General features: G+C 49.3%; 1 protein-coding gene across 2 annotated transcripts in view; it reads right to left on the minus strand.

Moving 5' to 3' along the window:
* Positions 1-11,701, minus strand: part of SLC47A1 (solute carrier family 47 member 1) — a 36,062-nt gene extending 24,361 nt beyond the window's left edge. Inside the window, exons 1-5 of one of the 2 annotated variants that reach the window (XM_014729002.3) lie at positions 11,234-11,431; positions 5,082-5,183; positions 3,362-3,430; positions 2,005-2,153; positions 1,114-1,156 (exon numbers count right to left, since the gene is read on the minus strand). In XM_014729002.3, the coding sequence (XP_014584488.3) occupies positions 1,114-1,156; positions 2,005-2,153; positions 3,362-3,430; positions 5,082-5,183; positions 11,234-11,362 (492 nt within the window). In that variant the 5' untranslated portion in view covers positions 11,363-11,431. Of the gene's footprint in view, positions 1-1,113; positions 1,157-2,004; positions 2,154-3,361; positions 3,431-5,081; positions 5,184-11,233 lie in introns of both variants that reach the window. The other variant, XM_070228292.1, reaches the window with a different exon arrangement.
* Between the last annotated feature and the right edge of the window lie 10,641 nt (positions 11,702-22,342).

The raw sequence follows: 22,342 nt of genomic DNA on the forward strand, positions 1-22,342 counted from the left end.
GTGCCACCCTCAGGGGAAAGGAGTGGGAGCCAGGTGTCAAGGGCCGAGGTGTTCCCCTCTTCTCCTTTACAGACAAACAAGATCCAAGCGACCTCAGAGTCTGGAAGAGCAGTTTCCTTGGGAGCACAGCAAGGAGTCTTCTGGGCGTAAAGGAGGCCCCTGGACAAACTCTAGGGGGGTACCTCCCTTGTAGACGAGGCTATAATCCTATTCGGTGGAATAATTAAGGAATATTAAATTTAAAAGGTTGCAAGATAAATTAAAGATCACAATGCCAAGTATGAGGACAGATGGCTATTGTGAAGGATTTAATTGTGTCCCCTAAAATTCACATGTCGAAGCCCCAACCCCCAATGTGACTGGAGATAAGGTCTTTAAAGAGGGGGTTAAGTTGAAATGGGGCCATTTGGGTGGGGCCCTAATCCAACAGGACTGGCGTCCTTATAAGAAGAGGAGACACCAGCAGTGCACTCGAATGGTGGAAGAGCGACCACGTGAAGAGGCAGCAAGAAGGCAGCCATGCAGGCGAAGGAGAGAGCCTCAGAGGAAACCAGCCCTGTGACACCTCGATCTGGGACTTGCCAGCTTCTAGAACTGTGAGAGAATAAAGCCCTGTTGTTTAAGACGCCCAGTCTGTGGTATTTTGTCATGGCAGCACAAGCAGACTAATACAGCTACACCGTCCAACTCAGTAAAATTAGCTCTGACTGTTCACTAACCACACGCGACCGTGACAAACGTTCACACACACTCAGGGTTCTGTGTGAGCACACTCAGCAAGCAAAACAAGGTCTGTGGGTTCCGAGAGACTCAGGGCTTCTGACACGGGGAAGAATGTGCCCTACACAAAGGTCTGACTTCCTCTCTGTGGATGACCTTGGAGGTGCTTCCAGCTATAGGAGTTCAAGAAAGCGGCCTCCTGGAGTCACTTGGCCCTGGTGTTGAGATCTCAAGGGAGAAATGTTCATTACCTCCATGGGCATAAGTAAAACCGCACTTCCTTGAAGGTGCCAACACCACATGTGAGAATCAGGTAAGACTGAGCCAATTCCTAGAGCGCAGGGCCATCCCAGCCACCTTTTACGGGGAACCTCTGAGCCCTTGACAACTTACAGGTAGAGCTGGAATGAAGATCGTGACATAGGTCTGGGTAAGCCTATATAATGAAAGGGAAAAAAAGGTGACGGAGGTCTCCATGCCAAGGGAAAGCGCCTGACATATTCTGGCTCTTTCTAAACGAGTGGGCCTAAGTGCTGGAGCAAATGTGAAAATTTACACATAGAACTTGTCATCTCAAACCCAAATTACCTGTCTTGGTTCCTCCAAGCCTTTAGGTCTAGGACGGGGTTTTTCCACCTTGGCACCACGGCCGGATAATTCTCGGCTACAAGGAGCTGTCCCGTGCATTGTAGCATGTTTCAAAGCATCCCTGGCTTCTACCAGTAGCAACACCCAATAACAGATGTGACAACCAGAAACACCTCCCGACATTGCCAAACATCCTCTGGGTTGAGAGCCACTGGGCTGAACAAGGACTTTTAAAGGTCTTTATCAACTAAACCAGGGGTGTCAAACTTGGCAGCACATTAGAGCTTTGAAAGACATGCATGCCCGGGCTGCACCCTGGATTAATTAAAACAGAATGCTGGGAGGGGAAGGGGACCAGGCATGGTTGGGTTTTCAAAGCACCCAGGTATCAACCAGGGTCAAGAATCACAAAACCACAAAAAGATGCCACAAACTACCATCCTATGTGAAGGATGTCTACAAATCTTATTTCACTCAAAACTATTGACCCTAGAAGTCACCCAGACGAGGAGGGGCCTAGATCTTACGTGCCAGGTGTGGAAAGCACTAAGGCCTGGTGGAAGTCAGCTGGTGTGTGGCATTGATGCCGGCCTTCATAATTCCCAAGGCTGACTTGGGATGGGACGGTCTCTCTTCTGGGATGAACCCCAATCCTGCCATGGCGAGGCCCCTCTTACCTGGTGCGGCCCCTCTTACCTGGACACATCCGGGTCCTGCCTGAAGAGCAGCAGGATTTGCTGGGTGTTGAGGAAGAGCGCCCAGCAGGGGAAGCAGCAGAGGAGGAGCACCAGCACGGCCCTCTGCAGGATGACCCCCACGTGCTTCAAGTTCCGGCTCCCATATGTCTGGGTGCACACAGCCAAAGTGAACCCGTTAGCACAGAAATGGCACCTCCCCTGGCCCCCCAAAGGCCTTCAATCACGCCTCATAAAGAGACAGATGGCCCTAAAGACTTTGCCACATTCTTCAGCTATTAGTGGTTCTCAACCTTGGCTGCCCCTTAGAATCATATGGGGAACATTTCTTTTTTTTTGTTTTTTGAGGAAGATCAGCCCTGAACTAACATCTGCTGCCAATCCTCCTCTTTTCGCTGAGGAAGACTGGCGCTGAGCTAACATCCGTGCCCGTCTTCCTCTGCTTTGTATTTGGGACGCCTGCCACAGCATGGCCTGTCAAGCAGTGCCATGTCCGCACCTGGGATCCGAACCGGCGAACCCCAGGCTGCCGAAGTAGAACGTGAGCACTTAACCGCTGCGCCACCGGGCCGGCCCCTGGGGAACATTTTTAAAACACTGATGCCAGGGTCCCACTAAAGATAGTCGGATTTAACTGGTCCAGGGCGGGACCCAGACAGCAATAATTTTTAAAAGCTCCCCGTGGATTCTAACGGACAGTCAGGGTCGCATCACCTGAAAACTTCTTAGAAATGCAATATTTTGGGTGCCACCCCAGACCTACTAAAACAGAAACTCTGGGAAGAGGCCAGTGATGTGCAAGGGCAGTTCCTGTGGGCTCGCAAAAGCCGGATCGTGCATGTCCCTCCCAGCTCCGCATCAGTGGCATCTCTGTGATGGTTACTTACACCACTGGAGCTGCAAACAGTACCGTCAGGACATTTCCCTCCCCCACCCAAGACCTGTTTCTTCAACATTGGCCAGTACGCAGCTCGGTGGGCCCAGCAACCTGTGTTTTATCAAGCCCCCAGGCACCCCTGACGCACACAGAAGTTTGAGAACCACAGACTATACCAAACTCAACAATGTGAAAAGTGATAAAAGGGACTTTTACAAAATGTCCCGTTTGGTCAAAATGTAGTGTGAGGCAGTCGTGCAGACGAATACTACTTCAAAAGTCTGAGCGACATCCAGCCACATTTCCAAGAAAGCAGGTAAGGAGAACTGGCTGCCATCTGACACCTGCTGCCGAGTCTGCTGCTGAGGATTTCCTCCCCCTGTGCACACGACTCTCCCTTCCTGCTGGTGGGGTTCCTCTAGCTACACTCACGGGAAGATGTCCAGGGTCACTGTGAGAGTGACCTGGGGCTTCCACTTACCTGGGAGATAAGGGTGTCGCAAGCAGAAGATAAGCCAAATCCCACCGAGACACCAGTGACATTGATAACCTGGAAACAAAGGAAGGAGAAGGCCATGCAGAGGTAAAGGGAGACCGGAAGGCACGTTCTCCGTCTACACTGATGAGAGCCTGCAGAGCACCACCGTCGACCCTAGCAAGTCAACCGAATCAACTCTGTTGTTTGCCTGGAGCCCCTGCACAAATCCGTTGGGCCAGCTAAATTAAAGGACATGCACAAGTTTAGAGAGGGAAGAAAAACCTAAGCCAGTGGTTATTACCTAGCCTGTTTCTTTTTAAATCTTGGGCATTTGCTCTCCAGTCTCAAAGGAACGTGAATCCTCCTGAAGGGGAACACTACATGGTACAGTGGCAGTTTTGGATAAGTCCACTTGCTCAAGACCAAGCACAGCCTGTTGCAATATTCTGAAGGACTCTGGGAGCACAGAAGCAAGTCTCTGAAGTCAAGGCTAGTGCTAGGGGCCTTCTAGGTACACTTGTCTTGACCAGGGTCATCAACAAAACCCTGGAGTCCCCAGAGCTTTGGGGAGCCCAGGACAGCACTCTCAAACCCAAGGAGTGGCATTACGGGAAGTCTGATGCCTCCGTGTCTGGAACCTGCTGCCTCCACCTGAGCCAGCAGGGAGGCACCCAGAGACAACAGCCCAAACCGGGCCGAGCCTAGAAGCATCAGCTTTCTTGCGCTTACTTGATCAAGAGAATCTGCCGGAGGCTTGCTGAGTGCCTTTCTGTCTTCCCCCAAATTTCCAAACATGAAAATACAAAAAAGGATATTAAACTCGGGATTGTGCACATTGCCCCTGAAAGGGAAACTATCTGGGTAAGCCTGGGGACTCGTTCAGAGTAGTCTTGCAGAGTTCAGAGGTGGCAAACTCAAATGCCTCAGGGGCAGGCAGGTAAGGAGACCGTGCGCCTCGGCAGGGCCAGAGAAAAAGGGGAATCAAGGAGGCTGAGCAGGAGAGCGGGACACACCCGCTAAGGCCATCGAGTCCATTTTCCTAGAAACACCCAGCTGGCCGAACTAAACAAGTTGGCAGGGCCCTTCGGCCATGCACAGACAGTTAACCCCCGGCGGGGGTCAACGATATCTCTCTTTGATTTTGGGGGTTCACATCTAGGATACAGAGAGGATTTGGCGTTCCTCTCAATTTTAGGTTTGGACACTAGGATCCAGGATTTCATCTTCCAGTTCCATTTCCAGATTAGGACTCTCAGAAGGGCAGACAAATCATGGGGGTAGGAGTCGGGGGTGACAGTTTCTCCTGATGAAGGCCAACTTCAACCAATCTTTTATGACTCCTTCCCCCAGATGTGGGACCACGAGCAGGAGCCAGAGCTCTATGGAGTACAAACTAACTGATGTGGGAGACAGAATAATGATCCTCCAAAGATGGCCCGTCCTAACCCCCAGAATATGTGAGGTTACATGTGAGGAACAGGAGGGGACCTGTGATGTTACAAAGCAAAGGAGAATTAAGGCTGCAGATGGAAATAAGGCTGCAGCCCTGCCAACACCTTGATTTTGGCCCAGTGAGACCCCTAGCCGACTGCTGACCTCCAGCACTGTCGAACAATGCATTTGTGTTGTTTGAAGCCACTGACTTGTGGAAATTTGTAAGAGCTGCGAGAGGAACCTAATCCAGATGGCTGTCATCAATCTGTGTGGAACGTCCCATACGTACTGCGATGGCGAGTGTGACAGCATCCAGCTCCAGCTTCCCCAGGTGGCCGCAGAACACGGAGCTTATGAAGCTGATCAGAAACACCATCAGCTGGGCCAAGAACTGGGCAGACACAGAAAACAAGGAGTTGCAGATGAGTGCCAACCATCACAGTCGAAGGAGAGGGGTGCTCTTCCTGGGGCGCTCCCCCCAACCCCGTCAATTCCAGCCAGGAGTAAAGAAACAGCTTGTAGTGAGCTCCGCCAGCTTTCACAGGCAAATGTGCGATTTCTGGTGGGCTTCCTGCAAAATCTTAAAGTTCATTTGCAACTGCCATCAGAATCACGTTTTTGAGAACTTCCTAGCTTTTAAATTCACTTTTCACTTAAGATGCTCCTGCCTAGATCACGCGTATATTTTCTCTGAAATTGTCGGAGGCTGCCTTCTGGGATGACCGATTCTTATCCCAGACTCCTAGTGAGGACCCGAGAGAATACAGCCTTCAACGGCCAAGAAGAAATTCCACAGACAGGAGCACCTGAGGCAGAAATGCCATCATCCCACCAAAAGGCCAGTGGACCTGGAATCTTGGGGTGAAACGCTACCAGTCTGACGAGCACCTTGAATTCCTGCATTCTGTGGAGCCTCAGATGTGAGAACAAATTCAGCTTCTGGAACCTTGAGTCATTCTTCCTCTCAATTCCAGGAATACTGTGATCACGCCACACGCTTCAGCTGCAGGACTGGACACTTACCTTATTTCCTTAGGTTAATTTAAAACCACCTCCCGTCCCCCATCTGCCAGACCCAGGCGGTCCAGTGCCTCCTGGGAAAGCCCCTCTCCTGGGAGGGTTATGTGGTCCAAAGGGGGGATTCATCTGACTCCCACTTCCTAGGAGAGAGAACAGGTGCCTAAGAACTCGCTGCTGCTGCCACTGCCCGTGTCTGCCCCAGGTGCCCCTTTCAAAGCTGATGCCCCGGGAAACGGAGGTGCTTCTGCTGGTCCAGTCGGCAGAGCTGCCTCTCACAGTCCTTCAAGGGAAACAGACTCTTGTCTTCTGAGCTCAGACAAGTCTCATCTTTTCAGGCTCCCAAGGACACAGCCTTCTGTCCCCACCTCCATCAGCCCCCACACACAGCCTGTCTGCCAGCACTGCAGCCACATGGGGACCTGATCAGGCCCCGCCTGTGACAGTTCAGATGACTGCCCTCTTTTCTTCCCCAAATCCCCATCTGGGGAGCAGAGAGTTTCCAACTCCGCTTACGGGCCCTCATCTTCAACACATGACAGGCCTGTTTCTAACCATGGCCATGTTTCTAACCATACTTTTCCTGCATCAAATTCCAGCCATGACCAGGTACCCCTCTCACTACCACAGAAACAAAGGGGCCTTTAGCCTCCAGCAGGGCCTTCTGCCACACAGCAGGGGTGCCTTCAGAACATACCGCAAAAGTAAACCACACGACACAGAAGACAGGGCACAACACAAAGCTGGGGCGGGAGTGGAAATAAAAAAGGTTGGTATGAAAAACCCAGTTCTGTAGAACCTAAAGCTAGAGCCAGTGGACCCCTGTAGGCCTGTACCAGGGGACTGGCCACAGTTTAGGCCTTATCACCACTCTCACAGATATTCTCTGTGGTTTCACTCAGTGGAGCTTGGTCTCTCTTTGCGAATTTAGGTTTATATCTTTAAGTGTCATGGGGTCCTTTTTTTGATAAACTCACCATCACTTTCAAATCTTTTCAAGTCATTGTCCTATAAGCCTTTATGCACATAAACTATTGTAAACAGCTGTGTCACAAAACCGGTTTTCCTCTTTTGCACGGAACATTCCATTTCCACCCCACAGTGCCCTGCCTCCCCGCAGCTTACACTCATCGCTGTTTCTCATGGCTTCACGGGAGAACGTGTTCAATCTCCTCTACGGTCAGGCCTTGGGCCACTTCCTAGACTTTGCCACTACTAACGCCACTGCACGGAACCTCTTTTTTACCTGGATGGGGAAGGGCCCTTTCTCAGGGTGTATGCCCAGGCCAAGGGTGGGTACAGGGAAGTCTCCTAGACAGGCCAGGAAGTCTAGCTGAGTTAAGCTCGTTCATGTGAGCTGTTTCTTGGTTGGGGCCGCCACGGTCTTGCCAGGGTCACAGCAGTAACAAGGCGCTCAAACTGCCCCACGCAGCTGCCCCTCCTGGGCTTCAGCCCCTAGAGGACCGGGCTCTAGAGTTCACATTTGCGAACCTCGTGCTTGTTCTCAGATCCTGGTTTCAAGCCCTTTGGGTGAGCTCTTGGCCGCAGTGTGGGGTGCATGCACACAAGGAACACCCAGGGATGTTGTTCAGAATGCCCATACACAGCCCTGTCTCAAGAGACCGATTCCAGACGACTGTGGGGCTGAGGGAATCTGCCTTTCAATACATCACCCGCCACATATACACCCAATCAAGACGTGGTGGTCAAGGACAGGATCCTTCAGAACTGTGCCATCACAGGGCATGTTACTGTGCCCCGAGAGTCAGCCAACCTAGACACAGCCTTGCTCCCCCGGAGGTCTCAAGGACAGCTGTCTCAACAACAGCCTGAACCAGCAGTGGCTCAGATGTAATCAAACAGACAACAGAAAAGGCCAGACTGATTGTGCCTCTGTGTCTCCTTGTCACACAGAGACCCTGCTCATTTTTTGGCCAAGCAGCAATAAACAAAACTCTTACCACCTGGCAGCTTTGGACGGGTGTTCTCCACGGCCAGATGCCAGAGGGGCAACAGCTGTAAACCCACCCAGTGTGCTATATGAGCACACTTCCAGAGGGCCCCTTTCTGACCCCTCTCCCATGGACGCCTGCGAGAGGGGCGTTCCCTCCTGGCGGCAGAAGGGCAGCACTGGAAGGAGCCTGCGAGACCGTCAGGTGCAGCCCCTTCTTTGACACATGAGGAAGCACAGGCAGGCAGGCTGAGCAACCACCCCCAAGTCACAGCTAGTTAGCAGCAGAGGTGCAAATGAAACCAAGTCATCTGACTCACAGATGGTCAGTTCAGGTCAATAGCTTTGGAGCACAAAGTACATGCCAAGCACTGGGGGTGTGGAAACGAGCAAGGTGAACACCATGGCTCCATTCCTACCCCACGGAACCCACAGTGTAGCAGGGAAAGATATTCAACACAGAATAACACAGCCAATTCCATGTACGATGGGCGCTATGGAGAGACAGGAGCCATGACAGCACAGCATGGAGCCAGGGGAAGGTTCTGGAGGAAAAGAAATTCAGCTGAAACCCGAATGGTGAATAGGCAGGTGAAGGTGGCCTCTGTGTCCTGGGAGAACATTCCAGGCAGAGGGAACAGAGAGTACCAGGCGGGTGTGGGGTCTGAGGCATGGCTGGGGTACTGAAAAAAGCTGAGTGGAGGGCAAGTGGGAGATGGCAAAACAAGATAAAGGCTGGCAGCTTGGCAGGGGACCAAACCCTAGAGGACCTAACAAGACCAAGGAAAGCAGGTGACAAGCTCCTAGGTAAATTTAGTTTGAAGCAGAGGAGTAGGTGGCTCCATGTGGGGCATTTGGGAGCAGGAGCTGAAGAGGGAGGGACCAGGTGGAGGCTGCAGCGGCCGGGGCTCGGAGCACGCCAGTGGAGAGCTGAAGGCACAGATCCAGCAGGGAGACAGTCAGGCCTTGGTGAGGTTGGGGAGGAGAGAGGGAAGGTCCTGGGCCACTCCCAGGTTTCCTCTGCGCACCCACCCGTATCTCCCTTTGAAACGTCTTCCAGATTGACAGAGTCTTCTCCTCTTAGGCCTTCAACACCTTAGGCCTGGATTACCTTCTCCCTCTACCGACTTGCTTCTGCCGAATCTGACCTGTCACTAAACACTCCCTGCTAATTGTTTCCCCACAGCCTCCGGGGTCAAAGACAACTGTTGCAGTCCTCTGACTGCAGTCAACCAGTCTCTCCAGATGCCCTCACCCTTGCGGGGCCGGCCCGGTCTCTCTGCCCTGCGGCTCTGGAAGGACGTCTAGCTCTCTCCCAGGTACTCCTCTCTCGACAGAGAGGGAAACAAGCTCCCTCAGTTTGGGCCCAGGCTATTCCACCTCCTTACATGCGGGCACAGCCCACGCCTGTGGGGCTCTTTGGGATTACCTTTCAGGACTCTGACAATTCAGCCTGGCAGTGAGATGCTAATGACAAAGAGAAAGCATGGTTCAAATGCCCAGACTAAGTTATTTCAACTACCGTCTTCCCTGCCTCACAAATACATGTTTTCCTAAAGCTTCTGCAGGATAAGTGGAAAAAGTTTGGAGAGCATCTTTTCAGATGAGCAGTGTCCATCTCACACTTTCTTTTGTGTTCTGCATTATTCTCTCTTACACGGCTCACGTAAAGCTCAGTGGGCGAGCGGTAAGTTCTAGCACCTTCACCTGAACCCTGTCTTGGATCCTCACAGGTCAGGGTTGCTAGGAGAGGCCCGGAATGGGAGAGAGAACACCACGGAGAGCAGAGCCAGCTCGGGCATCCCACCTGTTTGACGGGTGGCCTGGAGAGCAGAGCACTGGACACTGAGCAGGGAAAAGAAGGGGTGAGCTCCTCCTCCCCCAAGCCCCTCAGAAAATGGGAAACTCAGAGCAGACAGGAACAGAGGCGGAGAGAGACCAGGAGGGGCTCCACAGGCGGTTCCTGAGCAACTAAAGGGGGGTCGGAACTCTAGGCCTCCCTGCGTAAAGTAGTCACACACAAACACACACAGAGGGCTGGAAGGGAAATGCCCAGAGTATCTCTTGGTGATGAGATCTCAGAGGGTTTTTTTTCCTTTTGTTTTGGTTTTCTATTTTTTCTACAAAGAACCTACATTATATTTGTAATAACGTGGTCATATATGGGTATCCACAGTGTACACACAAACAGCAAGGGCGAGGGGCTTAGTGCTTGTCCCTGGAGATGGGGGGAGGTCCCTGCATCAAGGGGACGAGATTCCTGTGGAGGCCAACAGGGACCAAGGACCTGTTGCTGGGAGGGGCTAGGCTCAGAAAGCTGCCTTATCTATTTTTTGGTACTATTACAGCAATAACAGCCCTACGGAGACCTTTCTCACAGCAACTCTGCGTGCGGGCCAAAGCACGGATTATCTTCATTTCATGGGTGAATAAGCAGAGGCTAGAAGAGGTGACAAGACTGTTTAAGTTCATGTGGCTGTTTCCCAACTCACCTTCTGAGATCAAAGCAGAGAACTGAGCCCCAAGTACTCAGATTCCATACCATGTACTGCTTTCAGTCTGCGAGAGAACTTTACAAACCCCTTCCCACTGTGTGGTTTGTCGTTTCATGGCTTTGTCCCTGACATTATTCTTGCCACCGTGCACACCACGGCAGGTATCTCAAGATTCCACAAACAACTGTGTCCCCATGCCAGGAGCTCACACCTGCCCGCCTTATCATTACAGGTGCAGAATGTCTACCCCCATGGCCAAAGGCTTATTTCGGCCTTAAAAACACACCAGGTTCTTCTTGTCCAATGAAAGGTCCTCCTACCCGTTGGCTCAAAACCCACCCAAACTGGTAGAAGAACAAGGATGGGATTTTATTTTTTGTGGTTCTTGTGGTTTTAAAAACCCACCTTACTTTTAAACAGACCGTGCAAAAAGAGTCCTACACATGAAGATAAGAAAAAACCTCAGCCCCAAAGAGAACCACATTAAAAACGTCTTTTGAACACAGTCACCCGGGGGAGGAGCGTGTGGGACAGGACGCCTCTGGTTTCCTGGTGCAGAGGTTGACTAGATGATTCCGAAGAAACAGTGTTGGACGTCTAAATCCACCACGGACAATTCGCCTTCCTCCTCCGCTTCAAGATCCTTGTTTAGATGCCTGAGCTTCCAGACGCTACTCCTGGTTTTCAAACAAACCCCGCTCCCGAGAGTTTTGCGGTTCTGGTAACTTTTGCTCGCTCCGCCGCCATCCGCACCCAGAGAAGGCCCCCGGGGCGAGCCCCGTTGGAGAGCAGGTCCCCGCTCCCCGGCGGCCCCGGCTCCGGCCAGGACGCACGCGGAGGCGCGAGGACGCGCCCGCCGGCTCTGGGCACCGTCCCCCCGGCTCGTTCTGCCTCACCCTCCCCAGGTCTCCCGGGCCACTCGGTCCCCGGGCCCCGCCCCCGCCGGGACCAGCCTCCGACCACGGCCGCCTCACTCACCGCGGGACCCGCCAGGACCAGGAGCGCCCGCAGCTCCTCTCGGAAGTCGGACAGCGGCAGGCGGCCCGGCGCGCGACGCTCGGGGGTGGCCCTCCGGCCGCGAGGCCCCGGCTCCTCGGGGGCCTCCATGTGCCTGGCGTCGTGCGGCCGGGGAGCGCGGGCACGGCCGCCGGGAGGGCGCAGGGCCGGCCCCCGCCAGTCCCCGCCCCGGGCCGCCCGCCGCGCGCCCGCAGCCTGGGGCCCCGCTGAGCGCGCCGCCGGCCGGTCTGCGATCTCGCGCGCCCCTCGCGCCTCCGCACCGTTGTGGACGCCCGCGGTTCTTGCAAAGGCCGGACTTGGAAGGCAAAGTTTGGAAAAGCCCTAGAAACAAACGGAAAGCATTGCAGGGGCTGGGTCCTCCGAGCCTGGAACGCCAGGGCATGCCCGGGCTGTGCGCCTCCCCTGGGAGTCCCGCGGTCTGAAACGTGTGGCGTGGAAGAACCTAGCGTTCTCACCCCGTGACCCGGCTAGCGGCCAGCCAGGGGCGCAGCGCGGACACCTCCCTCCCGGCCTTATGGTACCCGCTCCACAGGTTGCACTCACCACGTGCTTTGAGACTGGGTTCGGATTTTGCAGCCTGCTTTCCTCCCACCACTAAGTTCAATTAAAGAACTTAGAATCTACCAGGAGAGGACAACAAGCCCGCACTTTCCAAGTAAGACAGCTCATGTTCCCTGGTCTTGGATATTTATCCATCGGCCTGGGATGGGGAACAAGAAGCTGTGAGCGTTAGCAAATGTGGATTCACGAGACACCTGATGAGTTCCACGTGGGAGACGTGGGCAACTTGCTGCCTCCTAGAGCCTGTTTCCTCATTTGTAAACTCGAAATAGTATCTAAATCGCTGGTTATTGTGAGGATTAAATGAGATTGTATAGATGGGCCATGTGTTCTCAGCCTAGTACACACTATTTGCCTAACAAATGTTTTTACCAAGACGAGGATGATTTCTGTGAGGATGATTTCTGTCGTAGTCAAAGTTCCTTCTGTTGTAAGTGACCCAGCTTAAGCAAAGAAAACAGAAAACGTCAATTTTGGGGCTCACATACCCAGGGAGTTTGGAGTGAGGAATTTAAAGATGTGATCATTATCATTCCTCTCCCCATCTCTCTTCCCCTCCCTCCTCTCCCACCGTTTTTGATTCTCTCCTTGGCTTCATTCTTTCTCTGCAAAGGACCTGTCTTTTCCTGGGCAAGGGAGTGTGGCCTCCAGCGAATGTCATTCCTCCATTTCCCCCTCTCTAAGCCAGAAGATCAGACCTTCCCCTCCTCTTCTAGCTACAAACAAACGAAAAACAGGGAGAAAAGTGGTTGGCCTGCATCGGTTTCTGGCCCACCATTAGAGCAATCACCCTGGCCGGGAAAATAGAGTCTTATGTTTGGCTCGACCTGGACCATGTGCTCAGCTCTGTACCAAAACAGTTGGGTAGTATCTGTGACTGGCGATAGTCCCACCAGAATTACACTACAGAGTGGAGGAGGAGGAGTTTCCCAAAAGAAATGAGGGTCCCAACGGACAAAAATCCTAGGATGTACACTAGATCGTCGGTCACTGCTGTTCTTTAATAGTCTTCTGGAATCCTAGCCAATGTAATAAGACTTGAAACAGAAAAGTAATATGTAAACATTGGGAAAGAAGAGACAAAAACACTGCTTGCAGCTATAATTCCAGACGATACAAAGAAATCAAATGGGGGGGAAAAAGCTAATAGAATTAATAAAGGGGTTTAATAAAGTCAGTACAAAAGTTCTTCAAGAGATAATATCAGTCCTTTATATTGGTAATAACATATATGAAAATATTGGAAGAAGAAATTTCTTTCACAATAGCGACAAATAAACACTCCTTTGATGCAGAGCACAGCTCCCCACCCCTCAAAGGTGGGCTGTGTACAGTGACTTCCTTCCTAAGAGCGCAGTATGGAAAGGGGAAAAAAAGAGTAACTTTACAGTGGAGAAAGCTGGCAAAATCTGCCTCCACCAGATGATCATGGTCAATATCAAACGGTGGTAACTGACGCCGGTAGTATGTATCTGTCTTAGCTTCCTAGGGCTGCCATGACAAATTACCACGAACGATTTAAAACAACACAAGTTTATTCTCTCACAGTTCTGGAGGCCAGAAGTCGGAGACCCAGAGTTGGCAGGGTTGGTTCCCTCTTGGGGGCTCAGAGGAAGCACCTGCTCCGTGCTTCTCTCCTAGCTTCTGGTAGTTGCCTGCAAACTTTGGCATTCCTTGGTTGGTGGTAAAATTCCAATCTTTGCCGTCATGTGGCATTCTCCCTGTATGGCTGCCTCTGGGTCTCTGTTTAGTCTGCTTATAAGAACACCAGCCATTGATGGAAGCAGGGCCCGCCCTAATCTATATGATCTCATCTTAATTTCATCACATCTACAAAGACTTTATTTCCAAATAAAGTCACGTTCTGAGGTTCCAGGTAGAGATGAATTGGGGGGACACCATTCAACCAAATATAGTACCCTTGATATGATGTCATGAAAATGACACTTTACCTCCTCCAGAAACCGCCCCCCCACCCCCTGCCGGTCTAATCATTAGAAAAACATCAGACAAATCCCAATTGAGGGACATTCTACAAAATACCTGACCAGCGCTCCTCAAAACTGTCAAGGTCAACAGAAACAAGGACATTCTGAAAAACTGTCACAGCCAAGGGGAGCCTAAGGAGCCATGACAATGAAATGTAAGGTGGTATCTGATGAGGATTTTTAGGCTGCTTAATTTTAAAATGGCTTATGATGAGGATTTTTAGGCTGGTTAGTTTTAAAACTACAGATGAGATTCAGGCTCCAAGGAGTGGACTTTGTTTGCCCCTTTGTTGGGAAACATTTACATTTCTAAGGGAAACCTCTATCTGTGAAGATGCCTCCCTCTCTGTGCCAGGAAGAGGGGGGGGATGGTCTTATCTCTAGAGGCTCTTGGTCAATGCCAGAGGCAAGAACTTAAGTTGGTTGCTGTCTGGCAATCTCATGTAACTGGTTTAGGGTGGTGGCGTCTAACCTTTCTAACCTTTACTTAATCCGATTTGATTCTTGTCTAAAAGTCATGGGATCACCCAATGACCAGACCCCACCCGCACTGATACCATTTTAACTTTTTTTCATGTTCTTTCCTTTGTCTTGTAAAGAGATGAATCATATACCTATGCCTTATAAAATTAGCCCTAACCCTCAACTCGGGGCAGCAGCAGGAGCTCTGACTGCCCGTGGGTCCTGTCCCCACGCACCAGCTCTGCCTGCCCATGGGTCCTGTCCCCATGCCAGCGGGGGCAGCAGCAGTGGCTCTGCCTGCCCATGGGCTCTGTCCCCATGCCAGCGGGGGCAGCATAAGCGGCAGCAGCAGAAGCTCTGACTGCCCATGGGTCCTGTCCCCATGCTACACTATTCTCTAAATAAAAAGAGCACTACTGCCAGATCTTGAGAGTCTAAGAAATCTTTCTTTCGACTCCTCGGCTCACCGACCCCGCATCAGTATCCTGGATGAAACCTTGGAACAGGAAAAGGAAGTTAGGTAAGAACTAAGGAACTCTAAAGAAAGCATAGACTTTAGTTAGTAATAATGTGTCAATATCAAGTGAGCTCCTCAAAGTTTTGTTTAAAGAGAACTACAGCATCTCCTCCAATTTCTGGAGCAAATAGCTAGAAAATTCCCTGCAGAGATTCAGCTCTTGACAGCAGGTGAAACCAACATGGAATTGGGGATCTGGGGAACTCTTTGAAGTTTTCCACTTGCAGAGAGAACTGAAAGCAACACCTGTAGCTTTCAGATGTCATCTGGGGATTACATCTAATGAGGAATAACATGCGTATGAAACTGTTTGACCTGTCTCTGTGTTTTGGTGCTCTCCAATTTTTATCCCATTGGGATTAAAAGAATCGAAGCTAACCTTCAGTGCTGTGGCAGAGCCTCAAAATAATGCCAAAGGATAATTTTAGTATGATGTATATGTGTCATCTATTTATTAATTTTAGAAAAGCTTTGAATTAGTTAGAAGCACCTGATGCTCCTGAAGAGGACCAGTCCTTTTCAATTAATATATAGATTCCAGTCCACTCCAATATATTTCATACTTTTTAAAAAATTTAATAGTGAGTCTAGAAGTATTTGAGAGTATGAACAGGCAATATAAAGAAAAAATTTTTTTTTAAAAAAAGGAAAGTAATGGGGAGAGACGTAGCTCTATCAGCTGATAAATAGTTTTTAAAACAATACGCAGTTAGCACAAGACTAGACCACTAGATCGAGAGAGCAGGAGACCTTGTCCATAGGCCTTGTCTGACATTAGAATGTTACATATGTGAAGGGTCATTGGAATTAATGAAGAAGGAAAGGATTACATTATACGTGGTCATGAAAAAACCTGCTTGACTTGGACAGTTTTGGGATTTTGATTGACATTGTATTATACCTGCAGGTTTATTCAGAAAGGATGCGCCTCATTAAAATCCTGAGTCTTCTAGTTCAATCTTACCCCTAGTCCAATCAGTTTCCAGTTCCCCTAGATGAGTAATTGATTGACTTTGCTGATGATGTTTGATAAATAGTCTTTTTCTTTTTCTTTATTTTTGCTTTGGGGAATATTAGCCCTCAGCTAGTATCTGTGCCAATCTCCCTCTATTTTTTGTATGTGGGATACCTCCACAGCATGGCTGGTGAGTGGAGTAGATCTGCACCTGGCACCCAAATCAGCAAACCTGGGCCACTGAAGGAGAGTGTGTAGAACTTTAACCACTCGGCCACGGGGCCAGGCCCTTGATAAATAGTCATTATTATGTTCCTATGTGGCCCTTTTTTTTTTTTTTTTTTGAGGAAGATTAGCCTTGAGCTAACATATGCCACCAATCCTCCTCTTTTTGCTGAGGAAGACTGGTCCTGAGCTCACATCCGTGCCCATCTTCCTCTACTTTATATGTGGGATGCCTACCACAGCATGGCTTGACAAGCGGTATGTAGGTCCGCACCTGGGATCCAAACCAGCAAACCCCGGGCCGCCAAAATGGAACGTGTGAACTTAATCTCGAACTTAACTGCTGCACCACCAGGCCGGCCCCATCCTATGTGGCTCTTAATTTGCTAAGAGATTTTTTTTTTAGTCATGTATGGAAGTTGAATTTTATCAGATTTTTTTCAGTACTAAGTGGAGACATATAAAAAAGTCTTACCTATGAGCATAGATACAGCTGTCTCTGTCCGATTTTAGGTTATCAAGATCATTTACAACCTTACAGAATCAGTTGTGAAGCTTTCTGTCTGTTTTTGTGCTCTATAAGTATTCAAATAGCATAAGAACTATCTGTTCTTTGAACAGATAATTGAAGGCACTCACATAGAGGACCATCTGATGCCTTTTTTGCAAAATATACTTTATTTAAAAATAGGAAGAGGGGCTGGCCCCGTGGCCGAGTGGTTAAGTTCGCACGCTCCGCTGCAGGCGGCCCAGTGTTTCGTTGGATCGAATCCTGGGCGCGGACATGGCACTGCTCATCAGACCACGCTGAGGCAGCGTCCCACATGCCACAACTAGAAGGACCCACAACGAAATATACAACTATGTACCGGGGGGCTTTGGGGAGAAAAAGGAGAAAAATAAAATCTTTAAAAAAAAAAAAAAATAGGAAGAGAAAAAAGTTTCAATTTCTTCTGAGGTTGGTGGCCTATTCAGATTCTGTACCCCTTCTTGAATTGATTTTGGCCGATTGTGATTAATGTTTATAGACGGCAGCTGGAACAAATGACCACAAACTTAGTGACTTAACACCATTCAAAATTACCTCACAGAGGTCAGGAGTCTGAAGTGAGTTATACGGGGCTAAAATCAAGGTGTCAGCAGGGCTGCACTCCTCCTGGAGGCTGTAGAGAAGCATCGTTTCCTAGGCCTTTTCGAGCCTCTGGAGGTCGCCTGCATTCCTTGGCTCCTGGCCTCTCCCTCCATCTTCCAAGTTCATTGTTCCACCTCTGCTCTGTCATGGCAGCTCCTTTTTCTGACATTGACCTCCTTGCTCTCCTCTTATAAGACCTCTTGTGACCTTTCTATCTTTGGGGGGCCATTATTCTGCATCCCACACTCACCATTTTCTCAACATGTCTCTGGCTTCCCTGTATTATTTATTTCGATTAACTTTTCATTGTATAGTATTTTCCCAAGTAGCCATTTTTCAGAAAGGATATGCAGTGTATACTTTATGAATCCTTGCATGTCATCATATTAGCGCTACTCCGTTGCTTCTGGCATTAAGAGTTACCCATGAAAAGTCCAGGGCTGCTCTGATTCTTTCTCCTGTAGGGAACTATGGTGGTCACTGTGGTTAACTTTCCAATGTTCTTTTCAGCCTGAATGCTCCACCTTAGCCAGTCACAATCATCTCATTTTCCTTGTCGGGGCTCTGTGTAGGAGAGGACACACATGCCCCAATTCTAGCCATGAAACATGAGAGGAAATCTGATGGAGTTTCTGGGAAAGATATCCTCGTTTCTAAGAAAGAGTCGTTGAAGGAAAAGACCTTTATTTTCCCCTTCGGATGTCACTGTACCTGCATGTGAGGCCTAGAAGTCTAGCTCTCATGCTACCAGCCTACGGATGAAGCCAATGTCAGAAAAGGGCAAAGCCGAGAGAATCACACATTTGAAAGGAAGGCTCAGGGAGAGTGCATATAGACCATTGTAAAGGGCAGATGACTATTGTTTACAAGAAGGGGAAAAGCTTTTTGAAGACTGAGATATGGTGACATAAAAAGAAATATGTATTTGGTCTTCGTCCTGTTTCAGGCACAGAGCTCCTAAAACCCCTGGAATTTCCTAAGTGGTGAGTGATGAAGATGTCTTTTGTTGTGTTAACGGGGTGACTTTGGGAAAGCTCCTAAGTAACCTAAGGATGTTTGGAGGATTGGAACTTTCAGTCCCACTCCCTGACCTCTGGGGGGGGGAGAGGGGCTGGAGGTTGAATAGATAACCAATGGCCTATGATTTAATCAATCGTGCCTTTGTGATGAAGCCTCCATAAAAACTCAAAAGGATGGGGTTCAGGGAGCTTCAAGGTTGCGGACACATGGAGATTTGGGGAGAGTGGCGCGCTTAGAGCACGGGAGCTCTGCACACTGTCTCTGTCCTTTGCCCTGTGTACCTCTTCCATCTGGCTGCTCCTGAGTCATATTCTTCTATGATAAACTGGTAATCTAGCAAGCACAATGTTTCTCTGAGTTCTGTGAGCCACTCTAGCAAATTAATTGAACCCAAGGAAAGGGTCACGGGAAGTCTCCAATCTATAGCCTATCAGTCAGAAGCACAGGCGACAACCTGGACTTGCGACAGGCATCTGAAGGGAGGGGAGGGGGAACAGTCTTGTAAGACTAAACCTTTAACTTATGGGATGCAAGGCTGTCTCCAGGTAGATAGTGTCAGAATTGAGTTGAATTGTGAGACACCCTGCTGGTGTCCAGGAATGGTTTGGTAGTGTTAGGAACCCCCAAAACATGGACACACACACTAGAATGGGTGAAGAATCCTTCTTATAAATTTAGACACACACAGAGCGAGAACTAAGTGCCTCAGTTTTATTCAGTTCACCCACAGGTCAACAAGTAAAACACAGAACTCAAAACTAACGGATTAGGGGGCCAGCCCGGTGGCGCAGCGGTTAAGTTCACACGTTCCGCTTCTCGGCAGCCCGGGGTTCGCCGGTTCGGATCCCGGGTGCGGACATGGCACCGCTTGGCACACCATGCTGTGGCAGGCATCCCACATATAAAGTAGAGGAAGATGGGCACGGATGTTAGCTCAGGGCCAGTCTTCCTCAGCAAAAAAGAGGAGGACTGGCAGTAGTTATCTCAGGGCTAATCTTCCTCAAAAAAAAAAAAAGCAACTAATGAGTTGGTTGAGCTGCAGCTGTCAAAGTTTGCTCTCCGTTCCAGGGAGAGAAAAACCACTTCTCCTAGTAAGTGCTTTGAGCTCATACTGGTACACAAACAACAAAAACAAAACTGGGCACCTCAGAAGATCTCAGAAGTCCCAAGAGAAACGAAGAATTAAGCTACTGACCAGAATTCCTGTTGTCTGCCGTCCAATAGCGCTCATCAAATGGTCAGACCATAAACCACTCCCAGGGGGACATAAGTGAAAAGCAGAACCAGATACAATCCAGAGCAGAAGCAGAGCCGGAAAACACACAGTTGGAAAACACAGGGCCAGTGGAATCGAGATTTATTGCTTCCGGAACAAACCACTCTTGAAGTGCAGGTTCTTGCCTCTGGCGGGTACGTGCTTCCTGGCCGTCGCGGGTATGTGCTTCTGGGCTGTCCAGTGGACCCTTCAGTGTGGAAGGAAGACCCAGAGGCAAGTGCTTCTTAGACGAAATAAAAATATTACTTACAAAACAGTCCCAAGGTCAGACTTCAGAGGATGAATTGCCAAATAAGGAAACACACAGGTATTCGAAGGAAAAAAAAAAATCAAGACTATCAAGGTTCCCAGGTCTGTCTGCTCATGATGCAAAAAACCCACAAAATTTTCGCATGAAAATCATACCCATAGAGGTCGTGACACATCTTCAAATGTCAGCATTACACGTTGGGGAGGAGAACTTTAGGTCAGGGAGTCAAGAACTTACAGAAAAGACTCAAGGTTCATTGCTTTGTGGTACCAGAACTCCACAGAGTGGCCCCGGTTTGGTTTGGTTATCCCAGGGTCCAAGGTGTTTGGTTTGTAATTTTGTCCTACCCGTAGGATGCGATGTACACACTCACTCAGCATGGTAGCATTCCAAAGTGTCTATTTTGCTTCTCCAAAAGAACGTGAAGCCGCAGCCCAGAGGCATCATGCATGGAGCCCCCCCTCCCTCTGGGCTTCCTTACTCTCTCTGGTCCAGTTTGAATTACAGAACCCTATTGCTTGCTGAGGAAAGCGTTGACAAGAGATTTTCACATATTGAGGTATATGGGGTGACTATTCAAGTTCAAAACAGATTTGGCTTGAACTAGAAAGCCTGACTTATGGCCCATCAGATATACATTGTACATCTGCTTGTCAAAGTAAGGAATCTCTTGAGATAAAGAATGCGGACTTCCCCTCCTATGCCCTATTGGTAACAACACCCTATTGGTAACGCCCGGATTAGTCCCTTTCCTGGCATCACGGTCATGTTGATCTGCTAATTTGCAACTGAATACCTCTTTGAAAATGTATCCTGGATGTGTTTAATGTATCTTCCTTCTTCTAAAAAGATATGACTGTACTGAAAGTCATGCTTCTCTGGAAACGCCTTCTAAGACCTTCCCGAGTTGTAATCTTCACTTTGGCTCATAATAAACTCACCCCAATTTTGATTTATAGGTTCGTTATGGATTATTTGCATCAACAGCATCCTAACTGTTCGTGATGCAAAATATTCTTCTTCTTCATGGATATATGAATGATCTTCTCTTTGTCCTTGGAATTTAGTATTCCTCTAGATTTTGTCTGAGAGCAGGCCCGCCTTCAATCTCTGTGGCCTCTGCTGGGCCCTTTATCTGGAGGCTCACAGGCTTCCTCAGCTCAGCAAAACTGTCTTCCTCGATGAGGATTTTAGGCTGGTTACTTTTAAAACTGCACATAAGAAGCAGGCTCCGAGGACTGGAATTTGCTTGCTCTTTGAGAGATATTTGCATTTGTGAAGGAAGAGGGGATGACCTTGTAGGGACCTGAAACTGGCCACCCCAGGATATGTCTCTTTGGCATCTGGACTGTTTGGGGCTGATTGCTTTTGATAAACTGGGACGGGGGGTGGGGGAGGCTCTGGGGAATGGAACTTGCCCTTGTTGGGACACATTTACATTCGTCAGGTAAATCTCTATCTGTAAAGCTGCCTCCCTCTCTGTACCAGGAAGAAGAGAGATGACCTTGTCCCTAGAAACTCTTAATGGGGAAGGCAAGAACTTAAGTTGGTTACTGTCTGGCAATCTCATGTAACTGATTAAGGGTGGTGGCTTCTGACCTTTACTTAATCCGATTTGATTCTTGTCTAAAAGTCATGGGATCACCCAATGACCAGACCCTACCTGCACTGATACCATTTTAACTTTTTTTCATGTTCTTTCCTTTGTCTTGTAAAGACATGACTCACATACCCATGCCTTATAAAATTAACCCTAACCCTCAACTCAGGGCAGCAGCAGCAGCTCTGACTGCCCGTGGGTCCTGTCCCCACGCACCAGCTCTGCCTGCCCATGGGTCCTGTCCCCATGCACGCAGCAGCAGCAGCTCTGACTGCCCGTGGGTCCTGTCCCCATGCTATTCCACACTATTCTCTAAATAAAAGAGCACTACTGCCAGATCTTGAGAGTCCAAGAAATCTTTTTTTCGACTCTTCGGCTCACCGACCCTGCATCATTCCTGACTCAGACACAATCACCAATACAGTAACTAACTTGCCCAAAGTTCTCACAAACTCTGGTGCCTCACAGGACATCCTGACCTGATTCCATCTGATTAGTATCCAAAGTTATAGGACCACCTGATAACCGGACCCCACCTGCACTGATACCATTTGCATGACTTTTTTACATATTCTTTCCTTTGTCTTGTAAAGAAATAACTCACATACCTGTGCCTTGTAAGTTTAGCCCCACCCTCAACCCATTGCAGCTGTTCACTGCCCATGGGTCCTGTCCCCATGCTACTCCATGATATTCTCTGAATAAAAGAGCACTACTGCCAGACCTTGAGAGTCCAAGAAATCTTTCTTTCGACTCCTTAGCTCACCAAGCCTGCATCACTGAACACGTGGTTGCCTCCCGAGGGAAGCATGAACTCTGCAAAGTGGCAGAATCAAGATAATTCCAGTCTATGTATAACACAATGTATAATAACACAAGGATATCATTTTACAGTTCTGGTGTACAGGAAACTCTAGCAACCTGGACATTCTCAAATTGTCCGACCTGCTGAGGTCACCCTATCATCTTAAAATTAAAATTAAGATGGTTGAACCCCATCTCACCTAGAGTGGGAAAGCCAACATCCTTCCCTATAATATTTCCAAAAAGGCCTGAGAGGCAGGTGGAGAATGGGGTTTGGCGA

The sequence above is a fragment of the Equus caballus genome, chromosome 11 (genome assembly GCF_041296265.1).
Source record: "Equus caballus isolate H_3958 breed thoroughbred chromosome 11, TB-T2T, whole genome shotgun sequence".
Classification (NCBI taxonomy): Eukaryota; Metazoa; Chordata; class Mammalia; order Perissodactyla; family Equidae; genus Equus; species Equus caballus.